Below are 22913 nucleotides of genomic sequence, written 5' to 3' on the forward strand. Positions count from 1 at the left end.
TCACAAATACGCTGGAAAGAAAACTTAAAAGACAAGAAACTCCCAGCAGTGAAAGAATTTCTAATTGACTGCAAAAAGCTCTGCCCCAAGCTGGTAACTGTCAGTCACCTGTTTACACCTTGTTACAAATGATTAACTGTCATGTTTAAAGGTTTAAATGCTGTTCATGAATGGCAGAGGCAAGGGCCAGTGACATTGCCCTAGGTAGCAGGACAATACACTAGAGACTGACCATATACTGTATATATATGATCAGTGCCCAAGGCACTCTACACCCAAGCTAGAGCCAGGGAGGGGCAGGTAATGGCTGCTGATGACTCAGCAGGTAGACCTATAGGCTCTCCCAAAACCCCCATCCTTACCTCACAAGGATGGTGAGGTTGCACACTAAATAAACTACAGCACTGTATCTAGTTTGAGCGGGACTCGAACCTCAGTCCGGAAGACGCCAGGCAGAGACGTTTCCATTGGGCAACCATAACCAGCTTTGCTGATATTTCATCCTACGTAAAGAGCGAAGGTTTGTATTTGTGCCGGAACAAAGATCTTTCAAACCTTCAGACTTTCAGACGGTTTCAAATGTCCTTTTATAACTCCCACTGTCAGGCAGCAGAACTACTTTGGTCTGGAGGTACAAAAGAGTAAAAAATAGGAATTTCTTTGTTTTTTCAGTGTATTACATAGGTCAGGTAAAACATTTATTTTAAAGCACCAGTTTCTGCCTCAAAAGATTAGTTAATTGGTTTTCTAGTTTTCCTGTGAGGCATAGAAATTAAATACTGCGAAACCTTTTATTTTTTAATTTCAATTATGTAGGCAAATAAGTTTTATTTTTTACAGACACTTCTGCAAAGAATATTTTTCTATAAAGAGTAACCAACAATACTCACTGGCTCTGGAAGGCAAAATTATAACATAAAACTGTGCTCTACATTTTCAATTGCACGTCTTGAAGGAGTCTTGTGACTTTGAATAGGTTCGATGATTTTCCATCTGATTTTCTGATCCACTTAAAATATTTACTTATGTTTCATATACAGTATTCTCTTTTAGAAAGTTCTACTGGCTCAGTTTTCTCCCTTAAATACGACAATAAACATCATCAACTTTTGTTAGCTATTTTTTTTTCTGTTAGATTTTCTCAAATGTGACTATTCACTTTGGTCAGATAGTTCCCTTTTCTACAGATTTTCTCAAGTGTGCCTATTCATATGTCTCATGAGATGAGCCTTATAAGAGAAAGCCTTGCCGCACTTCTGACACGAGTACGATCTCTCCCCTGTGTGGATCTTCATGTGACTGGCCAGAGAGTTCTTGCGGGCGAAGGCCTTTCCGCACTCCGGGCAGGTAAAGGGCCTCTCCCCCGTGTGCCTATTCATATGTCTCGTGAGATGAGCCTTATGAGAGAACGCCTTGCCGCACTTCTGGCACGAGTACGGTTTCTCCCCTGTGTGGGTCTTCATGTGACTGGCCAGAGAATTCTTGAGGGCGAAGACCTTTCCGCACTCCAGGCAGGTAAAGGGCTTCTCCCCCGTGTGCACCCTCATGTGATGCGTGAGAACACCCCTCTGAGAGAACGTCTTCCCGCACTCCTCGCAGGAGAACGGCTTCTCTCCCGTGTGCACCCTCATGTGGACTATCATGTGGTTTTTCTGGGAGAAGGCTTTCCCGCAGATCCCGCACGGGAATGGCCTCTCGCCACTGTGGGTCTTCATGTGCCTCGTGAGGGAAAAGATCAGGGAGAACGACTGGCCGCACTCCTCGCAAATGAAGGGCTTCTCTTCCGTGTGAGTTCTCTTGTGAATCTTGAAGTTGCTCTCCCATTTGAAGGCCTTGCCGCATTCCTCGCACTTGAAGGGCCTATCGCCAGTGTGGAGACGCATGTGGACGGTCATGTGGTTTTTCTGGGTGAAGGCTTTGCCACATTCGCTGCACGTGAAAGACTTGGTATTCGCTTTTCTCTTGGCTTTCTTTTCTCTCTTTGGCGAGTCTCCGTCACTCATCGCTGGTTCAATGACACATGCATATTTCACTTCTTCTCCGCTCTCGTAACATTGCTCTGGCTCCGTTTTTATTTCCACGTACGGCTCCAAAGGCAGAGGGCCATCGTCAGTGGCTGCAGCAGCTCTAACAAAGTCCTTATCCTCATTGGCGACAGTAAGTGGTGACAAGGGATCTTCTATTTCCCTTTTCAATGGATACTCTAAGGGAAGATCTGAATCCATTTTATACTTTTGCCCTTCGAATACGGTAATAGCATCAATAATGACAGCCAAATGGAATAAGTTCCTCTTTTACCAAGACATTTTCAAGTCTTTAACCCAGATGCCAGTCCCCTCGACATTCCCGAACATACAGCGATGTCCAGCATGAGGCAACACACACAGCTGCATGAGAACTAATACCTGAAAACTTGTTGGGAATGATGAACAACACCGGTAGTTTCTGTAAAAACAATCCTATTTCATTACTGATACCATTATACTTATAACAAGAACAGATTTTACTTCTCTAAAAGATTTAAAGAAAAGATACAATAACACGTTGCTCCTCAATGGAGGACACCATGACAGCCAACACTCGTTTATGAGAGACCCTTCGGATATTTCCAAAGACTCGGTGCCGGAAATTGCTGATGTTCGTTCAGGGCGGTAAAACCTGAAATGTGAGGATAAAATGCATTAGAGAATATAATGAAAAAATACTTTTAAATATATTAGTTTCTCATGAACATACAGACAATTAACACTATACTCAGACCTTACTATTCGTGGGGTGAATGAGTAAAGAATGTGAAGAATTGCCCCACCATTAATTACTCTACAGTACTTGAACCTCTATTTACTTATATAACTTGAAAAAACTTGCGTACGCACGCCTCGAGAGAAAAGACAAAATGGATATTTAGTTATACAGCCATAAAGTCTATTCACAATTACATAAAACGGCCTTGTACAAACCGTGTGTCACACGATCGTACAGTTCATTTTGTGTATATATTATGCTTGTATCTTCGCTCTTCCCTCGCACTAAAAAGAACCAGAATAAACATGTCTGCTTTTCTCATCTGTAACAGTGTCTGTTTCTCAACATGAAATTTCTTGTTGCTTTGAGGTGCGGGGGAAGAGCGAAGATACAAGCATAATATATACACAAAATGAACTATGTACGATCGTGTACACACATACAAACAGTCGACTTACAAACATTCGGAGATACAAACTAATCCAATTCAAATCGTAAATCTTATCTTATATTAACCCTTTTACCCACAAAGGACGTACTGGTACGTTTCACAAAAGCCATCCCTTTACCCCCATGGACGTACCGGTACGTCCTTGCAAAAAAATGCTATAAAAAATTCAGGCATTTTCCAAGAGAATGAGACCAACCTGATCTCTCTATGACAAAAATTAAGGCTGTTAGAGCAATTTAAAAAATATATACTGCAAAATGTGCTGGGAAAAAAATAACCCCTTGGGGCCTAAGGGTTGGAAATTTCCAAATAGCCTGGGGGTAAAAGGGTTAAAAGTTCTTACTGAAATACTATGAATTAAACAAGGTTATATCACTTACAGCAGTAAGCGAGTCGACATTTTCAATACGATACGGGACTATTTGTTGACTTTGGCAGGTGAAAATTGCAGGCATTTGAGTTAGGTGAAGCCAACCCTAGGCCAAAATTTAACAAAATTCGACAGCTCCTTGGAACCTATAAGTTTGTAAGTTGAGGCCTTTCTGAATTACAGAATTACAATTACACTTCATAAGGAAATATTTGAATTACAGTATTACGATTACACTTCATAAGGAAATATTTAAATTACAGAATTACGATTACACTTCATAAGGAAATATTTGAATTACGATTACACTTCATAAGGAAATATTTGAATTACAGAATTACGATTACACTTCATAAGGAAATATTTGAATTACAGAATTACGATTACACTTCATAAGGAAATATTTGCGAGTGAAAATAAAACATCCATAGAGTTTATATTGCCCATTATTTGTGGAATTCCACAACCACAGGGGCTGAGAACAATGACAACATATCAGAGTTTTGACTGTATACAGACAAACCTCCTGATAATTTGATGATTTCTTTTATTCATTAACAAAATTTTATATTTGTTTTACATAGTAACTTCCCTAACACGTTGAGTGCCATCAGATATAATGGTAATTTACATCTGTTATAACATAATTTACAGAGAAATATGTGGAAATTATTACAAAATCAGTAGAGTAGTTATTGAGTTTTTCACCTCATTTCATACACCTCTACATGGATACCATTCCCTCATCAGTGTTGGCAAGGGCATCAGCGACGTTTTAAAGGTTTAAAGGTCACTCATGAATGGCAGAGGCGAGGGACAGTGACATTGCCCTATCAAGCAGGACAATGCCCTAGAGACTGACCATACACACATATGATCAGTGCCCAAGTCCCCTCTCCACCCAAGCAAGGACCAAGAAGGGCCAGCCAAAGGCTGCTCATGACTCGGCAGATAGAACTATAGGCTCCCCCAAACTCCCCCATCCTTAGCTCACAAGGATGGTGAGGTTACAGCGACCTAAGGAACTAACGAGTTTGAGCGGAACTCGAACCCCAGTCTGGCAATCTCCAAGCAAGGACACTATCACCTGGCAACCAGTTATCTTCCCTATCTTTGTATGATGAATTATATCTTTAACGTTACCCTCAGAGAAAACAGGACCGGGAGAGCGATATCTGGTGAACGAGGTGCCCAGGAATAAGGCCATCCCTTCCAATCCACAGCCTAGGAAATGTTTGATTTAGGAACCAACCAACGAACATACAGTACAGTCTGCAATGTGGCGATGCACCATCTTGCTGAGAAATGATGGTTGAATGAAGGATATTTAGCTTTTGTGCCATGTACTTGGTCAAAAGGTAAAAATAAACATATGCCATAACTGATATCTCATAAATTTAAAAATGATTAGTAGTTCTTGCACTTCCCAAGAGAGATTAGTTCGCCAAATTTTCAACTGGGCTCCTCAAGGCACTCGAAGAGTTGGAAGACCCAGGCATACATGGCTGAGGACTATGAAGTGCAAAGTAGATGATGATGAATGGAGTGGTATTAAATTAAAAGCTCAAGATAGGAGACGACTGGCGGAATCTAACCGAGGCCCTTTGCGCCAATAGGCGTAGGAGGAGATGATGATGATTTTTGCTAACAAACCTAAGTCATTTAATAAGAGCATGATTTAGCATAGCTAGAAACTCGACAGTTAGAAATTTATAGAGGTGTCGGTAATTACTGAGTAACCACTTATATCTTTAGAGTGGACGAGGCAGAAAGTTAACTCAAAGAAATCAGGTTTGTATAATAAAGAAAAATACAAATCGTTTTAAAGGAATCAGGTTTATATAATTAGGAAAAATACATATCATTTTAAAGGAATTGGGTTTATATAATTAGGAAAAATACATATAATTTTAAAGGAATCAGGTTTGTATAATTAGGAAAAATACAAATCATTTTAAAGGAATCAGGTTTGTATAGTTAGGAAAAATACAAATCATTTTAAAGGAATCAGGTTTGTATAATTAGGAAAAATACAAATCGTTTTAAAGGAATCAGGTTTGTATAGTTAGGAAAAATACAAATCATTTTAAAGGAATCAGGTTTGTATAACTAGGAAAAATACAAATAATTTTAAAGGAATCAGGTTTGTATAATTAGGAAAAATACAAATAATTTTAAAGGAATCAGGTTTGTATAATTAGGAAAAATACAAATAATTTTAAAGGAATCAGGTTTGTATAATTAGGAAAACACAAATCATTTTAAAGGAATCAGGTTTGTATAATTTGGAAAAAATACAAATCATTTTAAAGGAATCAGGTTTGTATAGTTAGGAAAATACATATAATTTCTTAAATTTGTGATTTGTTACATACTCTAACGTATTTCCGTATCTTTTTCGTACTTTCATTCCTCAATCTTTTAACCTGTCGTCTCTCTTGCCCATTTTCAATTTTACTAATATTTTCTAATATTCATTTTCAGACACATTTCAGATTTCTCTGTTTAAATCTTCTATTACCTTTTGCAATTCCTCCTGTGATTCACTTACTACACAAATAAAAACCTACATGACCACCTGAGTGCACCATAGGCAGGGTAACCAAATGTCCCGTATTTGACGGGATTGTCCCATATTTATGAAATGTGTCCTGTATCCTGTATTAACCCTCCCAGGCATGCAATTTGTCGCATATTTTCAGTATTTAAAAAATAAAAAACAATATACTTGTGAAATTTTGCAAAATATGGGGTAAAGGCGACCACCTAAAATTGGTAAAAGTGCAACGAGGAGGAAAATCAGTTCAAAAAGAACTAATTTCTCTGTTGGAGCCCTTGGGCTTATAGAATCCTGCTTTTCCAACTAGGGTTGTAGCTTAGCTACTAATAATATTATTAATAATAACAACACCTGTATGAGTTACACTTTTCAAGTGTACAATCACAAGTTCTTGTGTACAACTTTGTGCACTGTAAAACATGGTAAATTAAAAGTGTTTGGCAACAGTAAGGATGGGCTTCGTAGGAAAACAATTACAGGCTCGTCTTACACAATCGATGTTTTCCTCGCATATTTTTGGCCGTTCACTCCCCCCTTCATCAAACGCTCTCCGTGTCAATAAATTTTCTGTGCCGTGCACAAACTGTCAGACGCCCCAGGACGATGGATCTCTTCCATACTTAGTTCTATGGTTTTGCCGAGGCTGCGTGTTCGATTTTTTTTTTTAGATAAACCTTGGCACACATTAAGAAAAATGTTATTTTCATTAGTAAAATAAATTTTTGAATATACTTACCCGATAATCATGTAGCTGTCAACTCCGCTGCCCGACAGAATTCTACGGAAGGGATACGCCAGCGATCGCTATACAAGAGGGGGGTGTACTCACAAGCGCCACCTGTGGCCAGGTACTGCAGTACTTCTTGTTGACACCACCTCAATTTTTCCTCGGTCCACTGGTTCTATGGGGAGGAAGGGTGGGTCAATTAAATCATGATTATCGGGTAAGTATATTCAAAAATTTATTTTACTAATGAAAATAACATTTTTCAATATTAAACTTACCCGATAATCATGTAGCTGATTCACACCCAGGGAGGTGGGTGAAAACCAGTGTACATGTATATCAAGAAGCTAAGTATCCCGTATTTCATATTATCAGTTATTCAAAATAACAATGAAATTACAAGTACCTGGTAAGGAAGTCGACTTGAGCCATTACTCTGCCTTAAATAAGTTCGTCTTCCTTACTGAGCGCAGCGTTCCTCTTAGGAGGCTGAACAACTCTAAGGTGCTGAAGTATCAAGGGCTGCAACCCATACTAAAGGACCTCATCACAACCTTTAACCTCGGCGCTTCTCAAGAAAGAATTGACCACCCGCCAAATCAACAAGGATGTGGAAGGCTTCTTAGCCGACCGTACAACCCATAAAAAGTATTCAAGAGAAAGGTTAAAAGGTTATGGGATTATGGGAATGTAGTGGCTGAGCCCTCGCCTACTACTGCATTCGTTGCTACGAATGGTCCCAGGGTGTAGCAGTACTCGTAAAGAGACTGGACATCTTTGAGATAGAATGATGCGAACACTGACTTGCTTCTCCAATAGGTTGCATCCATAACACTCTGCAGAGAATGGTTCTGTTTGAAGGCCACTGAAGTAGCCACAGCTCCCACTTCATGTGTCCTTACCTTCAGCAAAGCAAGGTCTTCTTCCTTCAGATGAGAATGTGCTTCCCTAATCAGAAGCCTGAATAGTAAGAAACTGAGTTCTTAGAACTTGGGAAAGAAGGTTTCTTGATAGCACACCATAAGGCTTCTGATTGTCCTCGTAAAGGTTAAGACCTTTTTAGATAGTACCTAAGAGCTCTAACTGGGCAAAGTACTCTCTCCAGTTCATTCCCCACCAAGTTGGACAGGCTTGGGATCTCGAACGACTTAGGCCAAGGACGTGAAGGAAGCTCGTTTAGCAAAAACCGAGCTGCAAGGAACATGTAGCCGTTTCAGATGTGAAAACAATGATCCTGCTGAAGGCGTGGATCTCACTTACTCTTTTAGCTGTTGTCAAGCACACGAGGAAAAGAGTTTTTAATGTGAGGTCCTAAAAAGAGGCTGATTGGAGAGGTTCAAATCTTGATGACATAAGGAACCTTAGGACCACGTCTAGATTCCAGCCTGGAGTGGACAACCGACGTTCCTTTGAGGTCTCAAAAGACCTAGGGAGGTCCTGTAGATCTTTGTTGGTGGAAAGATCCAAGCCTCTGTGGCGGAAAACCGCTGCCAACATACTTCTGTAACCCTTGATCGTAGGAGCTGAAAGGGATCTTACTTTCCTTAGATGTAACAGGAAGTCAGCAATCTGGGTTACAGTGGTACTGGTTGAGGAAACTGCATTGGTCTTGTACCAGCTACGGAAGACTTCCCCTTGAGACTGATAGATTCTGAGAGTGGATGTTCTCCTTGCTCTGGCAAACGCTCTGGCTGCCTCCTTCGAAAAGCCCCTAGCTCTTGAGAGTCTTTCGAAAGTCTGAAGGCAGTCAGACGAAGAGCGTGGAGGTTTGGGTGTACCTTCTTTACGTGAGGTTGACGTAGAAGGTTCACTCCTAGAGGAAGAGTCCTGGGAATGTCGACCAGCCATTGCAGTACCTCTATGAACCATTCTCTCGCGGGCCAGAGCGGAGCCAATCCACGTCAGCCGTGTCCCTTTGCGAGAGGAGAACTTCTGAAGTACCCTGTTGACAATCTTGAACGGCGGGAATGCATACAGGTCGAGATGGGACCAATCCAGCAGAAAAGCATCCACGTGAACTGCTGCTGGGTCTGGAATCGGAGAACAATACAACAGGAGTCTCTAGGTTATCGAGGTAGCGAACAGATCTATGGTTGGCTGACCCCACAGGGCCCAAAGTCTGCTGCAAACACTCTTGTGAAGGGTCCACTCTGTGGGGATGACCTGACCCTTCCGGCTGAGGCGATCTGCCATGACATTCATACCGCCCTGAATGAACCTCGTTACCAGCGTGAGCTTTCGATCTTTTGACCAGATGAGGAGGTCCCTTGCGATCTAGAACAACTTCCACGAAAGAGTCCCTCCCTGCTTGAAGATGTAAGCCAGGGCTGTGGTGTTGTCAGAGTCCACCTCCACCACCTTGTTAAGCTGGAGGGACTTGAAGTTTATCAAGGCCAGAAGAACCGCCAACAACTCCTTGCAATTGATGTGAAGTGTCCTTTGCTCCTGATTCCATGTTCCCGAGCATTCCTGTCCGTCCAAAGTCGCACCCCAGCCCGTGTCTGATGCGTCCGAGAGGAGACGGCGGTCTGGTTTCTGAACAGCCAAATGTAGACTTCCTTGAGAAGAAAGCTGTTCTTACACCACGCGAGAGAAGACCTCCTCTCTTCGGAAACAGGAACTGAGACCGTCTCTAGCGTCATGTCCTTTATCCAGTGAGCAGCTAGATGATACTGAAGGGGGGGGGAGGTGGAGTCTCCCTAACACGATGAACAGGGCCAGCGATGAAAGTGTCCCTGTTAGACTCATCCACTACCTGACTGAGCATCGGTTCCTTCTCAGCATGCTCTGGATGCATTCTAGGGCTTGGAAGATCCTTGGGGCCGACGGAAAAGCCCGAAAAGCTCGACTCTGAAGATCCATACCCAGGTAGACAATGGTCTGGGATGGGACGAGCTGAGACTCCTCAAAATTGACCAGGAGGCCCAGTTCCTTGGTCAGATCCATAGTCCATCTGAGAATCTCCAGACAGCGACGACTTGTGGGAGCTCTTAAAAGCCAGTCGTCTGACGGAGCCGGACACAAGATCATGGTACTGCTGCACAGTCTGTGAACTGTCAACCATGGGGAAGCGAGGAAGTACAGTGACAACCCGAAGCTGTCTAGACTGTCTGGGTCGTATAGACAACTCCTTATCGGGTTGCTGAGGTTGCCGCACTGCGTCACAACAAGTCACTTCTGCTGGTTGTTGAACGTCTTCCCAGTGACACACTGACTCCGTAAACAAAAAATCCTCTAACAAGGACTAAGCTTGGACTGCATGTCTTGCAACACAGCTCAAGGTCTATGGGAGCAGGTGTGGTAACAGACGGGGTTAGCGACTGAAGTGGAACCATTACCTTCCCTGGAAGCATGTTATGCTTAAATAAAAGTCCATAGGAGGCTACGCAGCTAAAGGCTCCTCTCCAAATGACAGAGTCCTCAAGGGAATATCAGAAGGAGGGAGAAAAGCACTTTCTCATCTACAGGGACCATATCCGAGAAAAGCTAAGTTCTCTCAGTGAGGGTTTCACTGGTGCAAAAGCAGCAGACTAGAAGGCAACGTTATGAAACTGCTTGACAGTCTAGTGAGTTGGCAACAACCAAAGATGTGTGACTGAGAAGCATGCGGTAAGGTATGCAGAGCATGCTGTATGTAGAGCATGCTGTATGCAGAGCATGCTGTATGTAGAGCATGCTGTAAGAGAAGCAGAGCATGTTGCATGGCGTGTAACATTTCTCAGAAATTCCATGACCAGTGCTAGATTGAGTAATATCGCATTACTGTCCATTGAAAGTGCACGTGCCGAGGGAATTGATTTAGACTGTTTTGTTGATGAATTTGATAGCCGGCATGATAATCGTAGAATTAAGCTGCACTAAATATACGATCTATAATCTACTTCACCTCAGGACAGGGAAACTCGCCCTGTTGGCAACACTGCATTACTTCATGCATGCTTGCATGGGGTTTTAATATCAACATAATATTTACATTACATTCATAACTCATGATTCATTTTTGTTTTGAAGATATTTTGCCATATTTGCGATTTGTTAAAAATATATTGCAAGGAATACATATATATTTTTTATTTAAGTAATACGAATAACCTCCATTATCATAATGTTTGTGTAGGCATACATGTATATGATTACAAATGCAAGTTATGAAACTAATGAGGTGTTATTATTGTCATTTGTTATTTCAAAGTTGAATGGGAAGAGGCTCAAGTTGAGGAGAAAGTGGCAGATGCATGCGTTGAGGTGGCTGACTCATAGCATGAGGTTCCTGCCTCAAGAGTTGCGCTTGCCTCAAGGGTTGAGGTGGCTGCGCAGAGAGAGGCTCTTGACTCACGAGTTGAGGTTCTTGAGGTGTGAGCTGCGAGAGTTGAGGTAGCGGCTGCGCAGAACGCAGTTCCTGTCTCACGAGTTGAGGTTCCTGAGGAGCTAGCCTCAAGAGTTGAGGCTCTCGCCTTGAGGAAAGTTGAGGTAGCAGCTGCGAGAGCTGAGGTGGCTGCCTCAAGGATGGTAGAGGTTGTCGTACCTCAAAAGGTTGTAGCCTCAAAGATGGTCTAACTGCAAGAAAATCTTGCCTCAAGGCATAAGACTCCTGCTCCCATTGTTGAGGTTGCCTTAAGGAAGGTTAAGGTTGCTGCACAACGCTGGTAACTGGCAACTCCGAACGCGGTAAGGTAGCTTGAGGAACCTCAACTTCGTACGCCTGGCAGACTGGACTGCGGTGAGGCGGAGCGCTCGCAGGAGGAGGTGTAACCTTCTCAGCCTGAAACTCACGCATTAAGACCGCAAGCTGCGACTGCATGGACTGCAGCAAAGTCATCTTGGGATCAACAGACGATAAGGTCTGTTGAGGCAAAGCCTTAACAGAAGATGAGGTCTGTTGAGGCATCGCCTTACCTCTCTTAGGAGGTGTGCAGTCACCTGATGACTGCGGAGAGTCAGAGCTAACCCAATGACTGCATCCGGGTTGTTGAACTCTAGAGGTCTGGACTTTACGTTTAAGAGGTCTTGAGACCTGAGTCCAGCGTTTTCTCCCCGAAATTTCTTCTGCAGACGAGCAAAATAAGGGCTCAATCGTCTGCGGGTGGGAGTGACGGTCTCTGTAAGACACGCCCGCAACCACCGAGGATACTTCTGTGCGCCGATCAAGGCCTGCCGAACCCTTTTGCCCTTCGACATTGCTTCTCCCCTGGGCTTGGGAGCTTGCAAGAGGTCCCGGACTGGGAGGACGACTGGCACGCACAGAAGTACCCTCACGCACAACACTGACACACTTTGCGCTAATCACTTATCACTTTTGATTTTCTGTTTGCACTTATTTCACTGAACTCGAAACTTTAAGTGGTTTGTACCTGAAACACGCAATTCTATCCTTCCTTAAAAGTTAGTAATTGCGAAAACAGAATTACAATGTAACAGAAAAATCTAATGAAAGATAAATAATTCAGTGGCTGGAAAGAGACTAAACACTAGATCAAATAAACTACGTTTAAAATCTCTCACCGCATAAAGCTTGAGAACAAGAATAAAACTCTAGAAACGTTTACCTTCTTCCCCTAAAGAGACTAGGGAGAAGAGCAAAAACGATAACAACGTTACTCGCTTGAACGAAACGTTTATCCAGCTCTCTCTCCCTCCGTCTCTATCTCTCTCTCTCTCTCTCTCTCTTGACTTAGAACCTGAGAGAAGAGCCCAATCATATATATCGTTAAAACATATTATTGTTAAAGGAAAAAAAAACTGAAATATTTCCCAAATAAAAAGTTCCTTTATTAGAATTAAAACCATTAAGCTAAGAAAGAATGAACAAAACGTTAGAAACGGTTACTCTTACTGCAACGTGACACCGTGAAAATTCTCTCTCTATCGTAACGATAGAGCGCAAGTTGAACGTTCTGAACGTCAACAACTGCAGAGACAAAACAAAACGTTAGTTCAACTTTGAAAACAGTACGAGACTATCAAAGAAATTCTTTCAAAAACATTAAAATAGCATAATATGTTAACAGGTAAAACCGAAATGACGGGCTCAATGTTAATTAACTTCGGTACCAAGAAAAGACCGCCTACTATTAGGAAAGGTCGAATATAAACAAATATAAAAATTAATTTTAATAAGTTTATAATAAAAGGAAGTTAATCGAAGAGGCCTATAAAAAGGCCTTCCTGAATAGCGAAAGCTGAAATCTTAGAGCAATACTTCACCAAAAACCGTGAACAAGACTCCAAAATTATAAGCGTATCCATGAACGTCTTGCCGGAAGCACGACAGAGGAAAAATTGAGGTGGTGTCAACAAGAAGTACTGCAGTACCTGGCCACAGGTGGCGCTTGTGAGTACACCCCCCTCTTGTATAGCGATCGCTGGCGTATCCCTTCCGTAGAATTCTGTCGGGCAACGGAGTTGACAGCTACATGATTATCGGGTAAGTTTAATATTGAAAAGTAGCCATTTATCATGGGTTAATATAACAGTACCTCTTCAATCAACAGAGTACTGTAAGTGAAATAAACAAATGTGATTTTCCCAAGGTGAACGATATTGTTAGATTATGAAGACGGAGATGGATGGGGCCTAATTTAAGAAAGGAGGATGAGTTAGTCCAGGCTGTACCTGAATGGAAGCTGCTGGGAAGGAGAGGACGCAGTAGACCTAGAGAAACGTAACTGATGACAATGCACAGGGAGGTTGGATCTGAGAATTGAGTTGAGCTCAGAAAGATGGCACGGGAAAGAGATACAAGGCATGAATAAATTGAGACCCTGCGCATCCCACGGGGGTGCAAGAGAATTAAGATAAGATAATAAGAAGGTCCCGGACTTACGAACATTCAGAGATACAAACGCAAATAAAACTGAACTCGTAAATCTTAGTTATTGTATCAAAAGTTTGTATACTATAATAAGATACAGAAATACTCTAATAAAACAATATTATATCACTTAATACGGATGGCAAAACAACATTTGCAATAACCCGATATTTATTTCATATGAAACGGGACTATTTGTTGACTTTTGCAGCTGGAAATCAAAGGCATAGGAGTAAGGTTACGCCTATCCTAGGCCATAATCTAACAAAATTCGACTTGCAAACAGCTTCTTGGAACCTATTAAGTTTGTAAGTTGAGGACCTTCTGTAATAACAAACTTTGATAACTGTTGAGTACATAGAACCAATCTGATTGTTCCTTTTCTTTAAACAAGTATGCCATTCTTAGCTTTTAATGTAAAAAGTCCTCTTAATAGAGGAAGATATACTGTAGGTTCCAACACTGAATGTTCCCTATTATAAATCTTCAATGTCTTTCATAATACGTTTTTATATTTTAAAGAGACCTTATGGACACCCTGTATAACACCGAACAGAATAGACTATCTAAAGTCATCATTACACAAAGGCTTTGAAATTCACTCATAATTAATACAAGCTTTAGATTAGTGTTCATCGTATCGTACTTCGTCTAATATAACTGAATGTTTCTATGTCTTTCCAGTTGAGGTGTATTCACAATTATATACAGTATGATAGCACTGAGTTATATGATCAAATACACCACAGCATACACATTTATTTTACTACAGGTATTATTATTACTAGCTAAGCTACAACCCTAGTTGGAAAAGCAGGATGCTACAAGCCCAAGGGTTCTAACAGGGAAAAATAACCCAGAGAGGAAAGGAAACAAGAAAAAAAACTACACGAGAAGCAATGAATTACTAATATAAAATATCTTAAGATCAGTTACAACCTTAAAATAGATGTCACGTACAAACTATGAAAAGAGACTTATGTCAGTCTGTTCAACATAAAAACATTATACGATCATCATCATCTATGCCTATTGACGCAAAGGGCTTCAGTTAGATTTCGCCAGTTGTCTCCTTTCCATAGACAGATTAAATCCCAAGAGGATTCATTGGCTAGATTCCACAAAGGACAGTCAGTTCCTTTTGATGTGCAGTGCCTATCTAACTAAGGTATATGACCCCTGTCAGTCCATACCGATTCCAGTACAATCATTTCCCAGGCATCAAGATTAGAAACCGAAGAGACATCTTGTCTATCGCCTTAAACCCAATCCGTCACCCTGCTGCCAGTAACTTCTACAAGATTTAGGGGGGCATTTCCTCAAACCCAAAGTTCTTGTTACTCCACCAGATACCACATCCACTTATACTCATATAACCGTTGATAAACATGGATTGCCAAGATATAATTTTTCTCTTAACGATAAAGAAAAATTATACGATGGGAGAATCAAATTGAAACTCTTGTTGAATTCTGTTATGGCTTTTTAGTCTTACCTACCAAGGCCTGTTCTTTATTTGGTGTCATCTAATTGTGAATAAATATCAAATAACCCAATATGTGAAGAGCAACCCTGTGAATGGTAAGGTTTGAATGCAATCAAAATGATAATAAAAACAATGTTAATAATATACACAGAATTTATAAAACAATTATTTCAATACATACCCAACATTCATGGTTTCATACTCAAAATTACAAGGCTTGTATGGCAGTCTGTTGTGGTCTGTAGGCGAGTTCCCGTGGTTCGTTTGAAATACGTCCTCAGTGCCCTGGCATAGTAACAGCTCATCTGGATCACCAGTTTACGAAACATAGACTCTCAATCTGGAAGGAACCAAATCTAGGATCTGGTACAGTTGGATTTTTGGGCTCAAGCCATGTCGTCCTGATGGAAGGTTCCTATTGGTAGCTTTCTAAGGGATATTCCCAGAGAATTAACCTTTAGGTCTCCAGAATTCTAACTCCTGGCGCAAATATCCTTAAAATTTCTCTTAAGGATATCGCATAATATCAGGGGACGTATATCTTGATACGACACAGCAATCTTCACCCCGAATAGCGTTTTCGTTTCGAGGGGGAAAAGTGGCAAAAATCTAGATGGCGCTGTATCCAAAATGGCGCTTATTCCTATTTTTGTAGCGAATTCGCACGGTGGTTTTCCCTGTTGCTCTGACGTGTGTTCGATTATCAGAGGATTAATCATGCAATCTCCAACTACTTCTGCCTCTGGAAAGTTGAGTATTTATTCTTTACAGTGTATAATTTTTAGCTCCTGCTTCACAGAGAAATTCAAATAATTTTAAGTGTTCGGAGCTTAGCCAATCACCGGAGGAGCCATGGGTGCTGTCGTTCATAACGCATGTGTTATTTAGTTAGCTGAACGACACTCCCGGTTGTAATAGCATGAATAATTAGGAAGCTATTTAATTAAGATTATACTAGGAAGTTATATATTATGTCGATTGTATTCATTAGAGTTTCGGCGATTTAGGTAACCGAACCTCGCCCCGCACTAGGCTTCCTAGCCTACGCACTTCAGTTTACTTTCATACATGATATAGAACAACATTCCTAGTTGTAATAGCATTAATATATTATGAAACTATTTAGGCACAATTATACTTGTAAAGATATACATAATTTTGCATATATTTCCTCTTCTTTATATCGATCGTATACGTTAGAGTTTCGGCGATTTAGGTAACCGAAATCTCGCCTTAGGCTAGGGTAACTAGCCTATGCGCTTTAGTATACTTTCATACATGTTCCCACTTTACCCTCGTGTATCGTTTTATCAATTCATGTGGAGATAGATATCTCCTAGAATTATTATATAACTCGATACTCGTCTCCTGTGAAGATTTAAGGGTAATCCCTCCTTCCCTCTGAGTGCCGCAACAGGCGACAATCCTATCTTAGTCCTGCCATAGAGTAGACACTCCGGCTTGATTAGGCTAGTGTTTTCTGTCTTTTACCCTTGCCAGCGGATAGCCGGCTTTGGATTTTTCGACAGAACCTCAGAGTATTCAGTCTTTTTGCCGGCGGCCGAGCAGCAGGGTGAGTAGTCACTCCCCTGCCAGCTTTCAGCTACTGGCATAGGAGGCTATGCTTCCCTAGGCCGCACTTGAAGTGGTTGTATGATTCCGCCACCTTCTCCCCTGCGGTCTAGAAGACTAGTCCTGTTTCAGCAGACCCTAGGCTGAAGAATAGATATTCTTCTGCCGCCTAGGATGGCGCCGATACTGAAACGAAGTTTCTCCCCTGTTGGGAGGTGGCGGCAATTCTGCCGCCTCCTCCTAACACTGTTTCGGCAGACCCTACGCTGAATAGATATTCTTCTGCCGCCTAGGATGGCGCCGATACTAAAACAGAGTTTCTCCCTTGTGTGGTAGTGGCGGCAACCTTACCGCCTTTTTCCACACTTGATACAGGACCCTTTCCCTGCCCCTCTCTGTCCTTTAGCGACGGCCTAGCCGTCGTAACCCTGTGGCCGTCGTCCCACAATCTCACCGTTTGCGGGTAGGTTGGTGTGCCGGCTGGCCTCCTACATAAGCAGCTGTATAGTCCCTCAGTCTTTCCCTTATGGACACAAGGCTCCGGGAAAGGTTGTGCCGGCTGCGGCGGCTGGCAGTAGGAGATCCCTTTTCTGTCGAGTGTTCTTCAGTCCTCTCTTGGACTGCCATCCACATCCCCGGAGCCGGCAGTGACCGGCAACGGTTTTTGTGGTTGGATGGAAGCCTGAATGATACATTCTCCCCTTCCATTTGAACCCTCATTCTGGAGGAAGGCAGTAAGATTAAGTACTTACACCCTTATTTATTGTTAACAAACATTTAATAAGGTAGCCCTTCACTCCATGCTTTCTCTCTCTCTGTCAGCTAGTGCCGCCAGGTACTAACACAGCCGGCGAGATGCCGGCTGGATCATGCTACCAGGTGCTAGCCTAGCCGGCAACATGTCGGCTGAACTACAGTATATGATTATAGAGTAGCCAGTATATTGGCAATATAGATCATACTGCAGACAGAAAACTAAAGTATATATTATACAGTAGTTATTTTCCAACATACCCTGTGTATCCTTGCACAATCTATTGTTGAGACCAGTCATATATCGAAAGAAAATATTTCTTTCAATACACAGATAGCTAATCAGTTAAAAATTTACCCCACAATATTAAAACCTTTAGAAGGGTCAGTGTTAAGATACACTTATCTACCCCCAGGGGTTAGAACCCTTCCCTTGGGTTTCCTGAATAGGAAGACTCTATGGCTTTAATTTTGGGGGAGGTCACAGAAAATTGGCTGGACAGGAAACAGAAGTACTGTATGTGTCTTTCCTAGTTCCTTTCTAGTTTGACTATCCTAAGCTATAATGGTTAAAATATTAATACAGTAGTAATATTTTACATATTTGTTTATCAGGTAAGATAAATTACCGCATACTCTTTTAAATTTCCTCTCTTTACAGGAGGACCTAGTGAAGTGCGAAGTCATCTTCTGCAATGTCAGGAGTAAGGACTTCTACGGCCATAAAGAGTGCAGGGCTCATGCCCCTTGCACCACTACTAAAAAAGCTCTACGGTACTGGGACCCCCAAGGCTGCAACATATGCCAGGCCTTGGTTACCGAAGCTTTTGATGAGCCCAAGTCAGCGGAGTCAAGGGATGCAGCACAAGAAAAGCTGCATAGATGGGTACATGGGTTCCAGAAGAACTCGACGGGACCGTACCTTCCTAACGAAAGGATGCGCAACTTGCTGTTCCCTAAAGCGGGTATTGAAGCTGTCATACCCCAGACACGACCCAAGATACCATGCGTCCAGATTGCCGTCGAAACGGAATTCAGTGACGCATTACAAGGCATGGACATCCATCAAGAGGAGAGGATGTCTGAAGTGTCCTGAGAAGGACCTTCTCAAGGAAGGTCACGAGGAGGAGTCTACATTGACTCCTGAAGAAGATGATGAAGTTGATTCGGAGTCCCTTCTGTCGGTGCCGGTTCTGGAGCCGTTACCTTCAACATCTTCCGCCCCTCCATCAGATGACATGAGACAGGCACTGGCCAATCTTAAGGTGCTGATGGAGAGCATTCGCAAACAAGGCGAAGAAAGGGAAGCGAAACTCGAAAGACAAATCGCTCGACTCTCCGCTTCCCGTGGGTTTCACAAGAGACTCAGAGTTCAAGACCTCCCAATCTGCTCCGAAACTAATCCCTGGATATACGCGGAGTACATGCCGATCACCAACGGCAAACTCTTTATTTCGGAGAAGTTGGGAACCGTCCCTATTGACAACATTCAGTTCTGGCCAAGCTTCAATGCTTACCCAGACTGCTTCATTCGTCTAAAGCTAGAACCAGCGCTGAAGGAAGAGACGGAAGCCAAGGAGGTCACAGTATTCGACCATGACAAGGCACAGGCTCTTTTGTCAAGCAGCCTAAAGCAGGTGGGCTAACACTAATTCTAGGATGTCTGCCCTGAGCAAGAAACATCCTACCTTTCTTGCTCCAGCTTCAATAGCCTTCCCATTTACATCAAAGGCTTTTTAAGCTGTTGTCAAGGCTTAATGATGAGTGTAGACCTTTGTCATTAGCCCTGCCCATGGAGTATAAGGATTGGAAGGAAGTCCACCTTACCTTCTCGGTTGGGAAGTTGGAGGCAGATATTGCTGGACGTCAGTTCAACGAGAATCTCCCAAAGCTGTCAGACTTTCTCTTGCGTAGGGAGCAAGAAACGAAAGAAAGGCTAGCAGCATCTCTAACCCTACAGAATTGTTTGGAGATGACCGCAGGCCTAAAGAGCACCCCAGATATGAACATGGTCATGGCCAAGATGCACATGGCTACCTTGGTAAAGGACCTGTATGGCTTTATCAAAGCCAGAAGGGCATGTAGAGTGTTCATGTTTGCTTCAGCAGCTGTAAAACACGAACCAAGGAAGCTGATAGCTTCCAATATCTGGGGTAAAGACCTCTTCCCAAATGAAGCGGTCAAGGAGGTAGTTGATAAGGCCGCCACGGAGAATATAAACCTTCTCCATAAGTAGGGCATGTCATCTAAAAGGAAGTCTTCTCCAGATGAGGGTCCCCAGCCTAAGAAGAAGACTAAGAGACCTAGATTACCCTCTCGGCCTGCCAAACAACAACATCCCACAGCCACCAGGACCGCGGTGCCCCAAGTGGTTGCTCAACCGCAAACCACTTACCAGATGGTACCTCAACACCTGGTTGCCCAGTCACCAGCATTTACCCCTACATTTGAGAGGCAGACCACTACCTTTTGTCCCAAAGGTAGAGGCTCTAGACGGGGCTCCTCAAAACACCCCTCCCGAGTCAAGGGGGTTAAGGGAGGACACGGTCAGGGAGATAAATCCTCCGGAAAACAGAAGCAATGAGATGCTTCAGGTAGGAGGGAGGCTCCAACAATTTCAGGATCGTTGGACCTTCGATCCTTGGGCCCACAGCCTAATCAAGAACAGACGAATATACCCTAGAACTATTGAGCAAACGGGTAATAAGGAGGGCAAAGTCCATCAAATTCCAGGGAAGGCTGTTTTGTGTTCCCAAGAAGGACTCAGACAAACTCAGAGTCATTCTGGACTTGTCGCCACTCAACAAGTTCCTCGAGAACAACAAGTTCAGGATGTTACCCCTTCAACACATAAGGACCCTGTTACCAAAAGGGACGTACACAGTCTCGATAGACCTGGCAGATGCTTACTGGCATATTCTAGTCAACCGCCCCCTCTCCTCCTACCTAGGATTCAGGCTACAGAAGAAGAAGTACGTCTTCAGAGCCATGCCCTTCGGACTAAACATAGCCCTAAGGATTTTCACGAAACTTGCAGACGCAGTCGTTCAACAACTACGCCTAGGAGGCGTTCAGGTAGCAGCGTACCTGGACAACTGGCTGGTGTGGGCAGCATCCAGAACAGCTTGTCTGCAAGCATCCAAGAAAGTGATCCAGTTCCTGGAACATCTGGGATTCAAGATCAACATCAAGAAGTCTCGACTTTCTCCAGCTCAAGAGTTTCAATGGCTGGGAATCCATTGGAATTTTAAGTCACACCGTCTCTCCATTCCCCAAGGGAAGAGGAGAGAGATTGCAGGATCTGTCAAGAGACTACTGAAATCTGACAGGAATTCAAGACACCAACAGGAAAGAGTACTGGGCTCTCTCCAGTTTGCAGCAGTGACAGACCCAGAGCTAAAAGCACAACTAAAAGATGCGTCAGGAGTCTGGAGAAGATACGCATCAAAAGCTCGAAGAGATCAAAGGAGACCAATACCGACCTTACTACGATCACTTCTCAAGCCATAGTTGAAGGCCAAGAACCTAAAGAGGACTGTGCCCTTGCAACCACCTCCACCATCGGTGACCATCCACACGGATGCCTCGATGGAAGGATGGGGAGGTCACTCCCATCAACAGAAAGTCCAAGGGACCTGGTCTTCTTTATTCAAGACCTTTCACATCAACATTTTGGAGGCCATGGCAGTCCTTTTGACGTTGAAGAAACTCTCCCCTTGCAGATCAGCCCACATCAGGCTGATCCTGGACAGCAAAGTGATAATGAGATGTCTGAACCATCAAGGCTCGAGATCGCCCCAGATCAACCCAGTGATATTAGCTATTTTCCGCCTGGCGGAAAAGAAGAGATGGCATTTGTCAGCAGTTCACCTTCAAGGGTCCCGCAATGTGACTGCGGACACTCTATCCAGGCTCAAGCCGATAGAGTCAGAATGGTCCCTAGACACAGACTCATTCTCCTTAATCTTGCATCAAGTCCCGGAACTGCAGATTGACCTCTTCGCGACGAGCGACAACAAGAAACTACCTTGATATGTAGCCCCATACGAGGACCCTCTAGCGAGGCGACGGACGCCATGTCCCTCAATTGGAACAGATGGAACCGGATTTACCTGTTCCCTCCAACCAATCTCCTAATGAAGGTCCTCAACAGGCTGAGATCCTTTCGGGGAACGGCAGCTCTAGTGGCTCCCAAGTGGCCAAAGAGCAACTGGTTCCCTCTGGTAATGGAACTGAAGCTGAGGCTGGTCCCTCTTCCAAACCCAGCACTATCTCAACAGGTCCAGAAGTCGATTGTCTTCGCTTCATCACAGAGAACCCAAAACCTTCATCTCATGATTTTCTCTCCTTAGCGGTAAAGAAAAGATTTGGGATCTCAAAAGGCAATATAGACTTCTTAGAAGAATACAAGTCTAAATCAACTAGGAGACAATATGAATCGTCTTGGAAAAAGTGGGTTGCTTTCGTCAAAGCAAAAGGACCAAAAGAAATCTCAATGGACTTTTGTCTGTCCTTCTTTATCCACCTTCATAGACAAGGTCTGGCAGCCAACACAATAACTACGTGTAAGTCGGCTCTGACTAGACCTCTGCTATACGCCTTCCAAGTAGACCTGTCGAACGAAATCTTTAACAAGATCCCTAAGGCATGTGCTAGACTCAGGCCTGCAGCCCCTCCGAAGCTCATTTCATGGTCCCTGGACAAGGTCCTACACTATGCTTCAACAGTGAACAATGAAGATTGCTCTCTTAAGAATCTGACTCAAAAAGTCATTTTCCTGTTCGCTATAGCCTCGGGGGCTAGAGTTAGTGAAATAGTGGTCCTATCCAGAGATGAGGGCCATATTCAGTTCACAGAAGCGGGAGAACTGAATCTTTTTCCTGATCAATCCTTTCTCGCTAAGAACGAGCTACCCACTAAGAGATGGGGTCCCTGGAGAATCTGCCCTCTGAAGGAAGATGTCTTGCTGTGTCCAGTGGAATGTCTAAAGGTCTATCTTCGAAGAATTTCAGACTTCAGGGGAGGACAGCTCTTTAAAGGAGAAACTTCAGGATCAAACTTATCCCTAAAACAACTGAGGGCGAAGCTCACCTAGTTTATTCGCAGAGCGGATCCTGACAGTACACCCGCAGGTCATGATCCAAGGAAAATTGCTTCATCACTGAACTTTTTTCAGTATATGGACTTTGAGCGTCTTTGCTCATACACTGGATGGAATTCATCCAGAGTCTTTTATAGACAATATGCAAAACAGGTGCTTGAGCTGAAGCATTTTGTGGTGGCAGCAGGTAGTGTGTTAAAACCTGTCGTCTAGTACTGCGATGAACAGTGAATTGATTGGGACTTTCAATTTTCGGGGAAAGGTGTTGACACCTTCCAGTGCAATACTTGTTAAGTGACTGTCACCATGGTGACACTAAACTGTTCAAATTATTTCA

The 22913-nt window shown here is 43.0% G+C and overlaps 1 protein-coding gene across 2 annotated transcripts in view; it reads right to left on the bottom strand.

Annotated features, from left to right (window-relative positions):
* Positions 1-784: 784 nt before the first annotated feature.
* LOC137625274 (zinc finger protein OZF-like) overlaps positions 785-22913 on the bottom strand; it is a 70474-nt gene continuing 48345 nt past the window's right edge. For both annotated transcript variants that reach the window (XM_068356073.1, XM_068356074.1), the window contains exon 3: positions 785-2658. In XM_068356073.1, coding sequence (XP_068212174.1) covers positions 1194-2225 — 1032 coding nt within the window. In that variant the 5' untranslated portion in view covers positions 2226-2658 and the 3' untranslated portion in view covers positions 785-1193. The remainder of the gene's footprint in view (positions 2659-22913) is intronic.

Source organism: Palaemon carinicauda, chromosome 32 (genome assembly GCF_036898095.1).
Source record: "Palaemon carinicauda isolate YSFRI2023 chromosome 32, ASM3689809v2, whole genome shotgun sequence".
NCBI classification, from domain to species: Eukaryota; Metazoa; Arthropoda; class Malacostraca; order Decapoda; family Palaemonidae; genus Palaemon; species Palaemon carinicauda.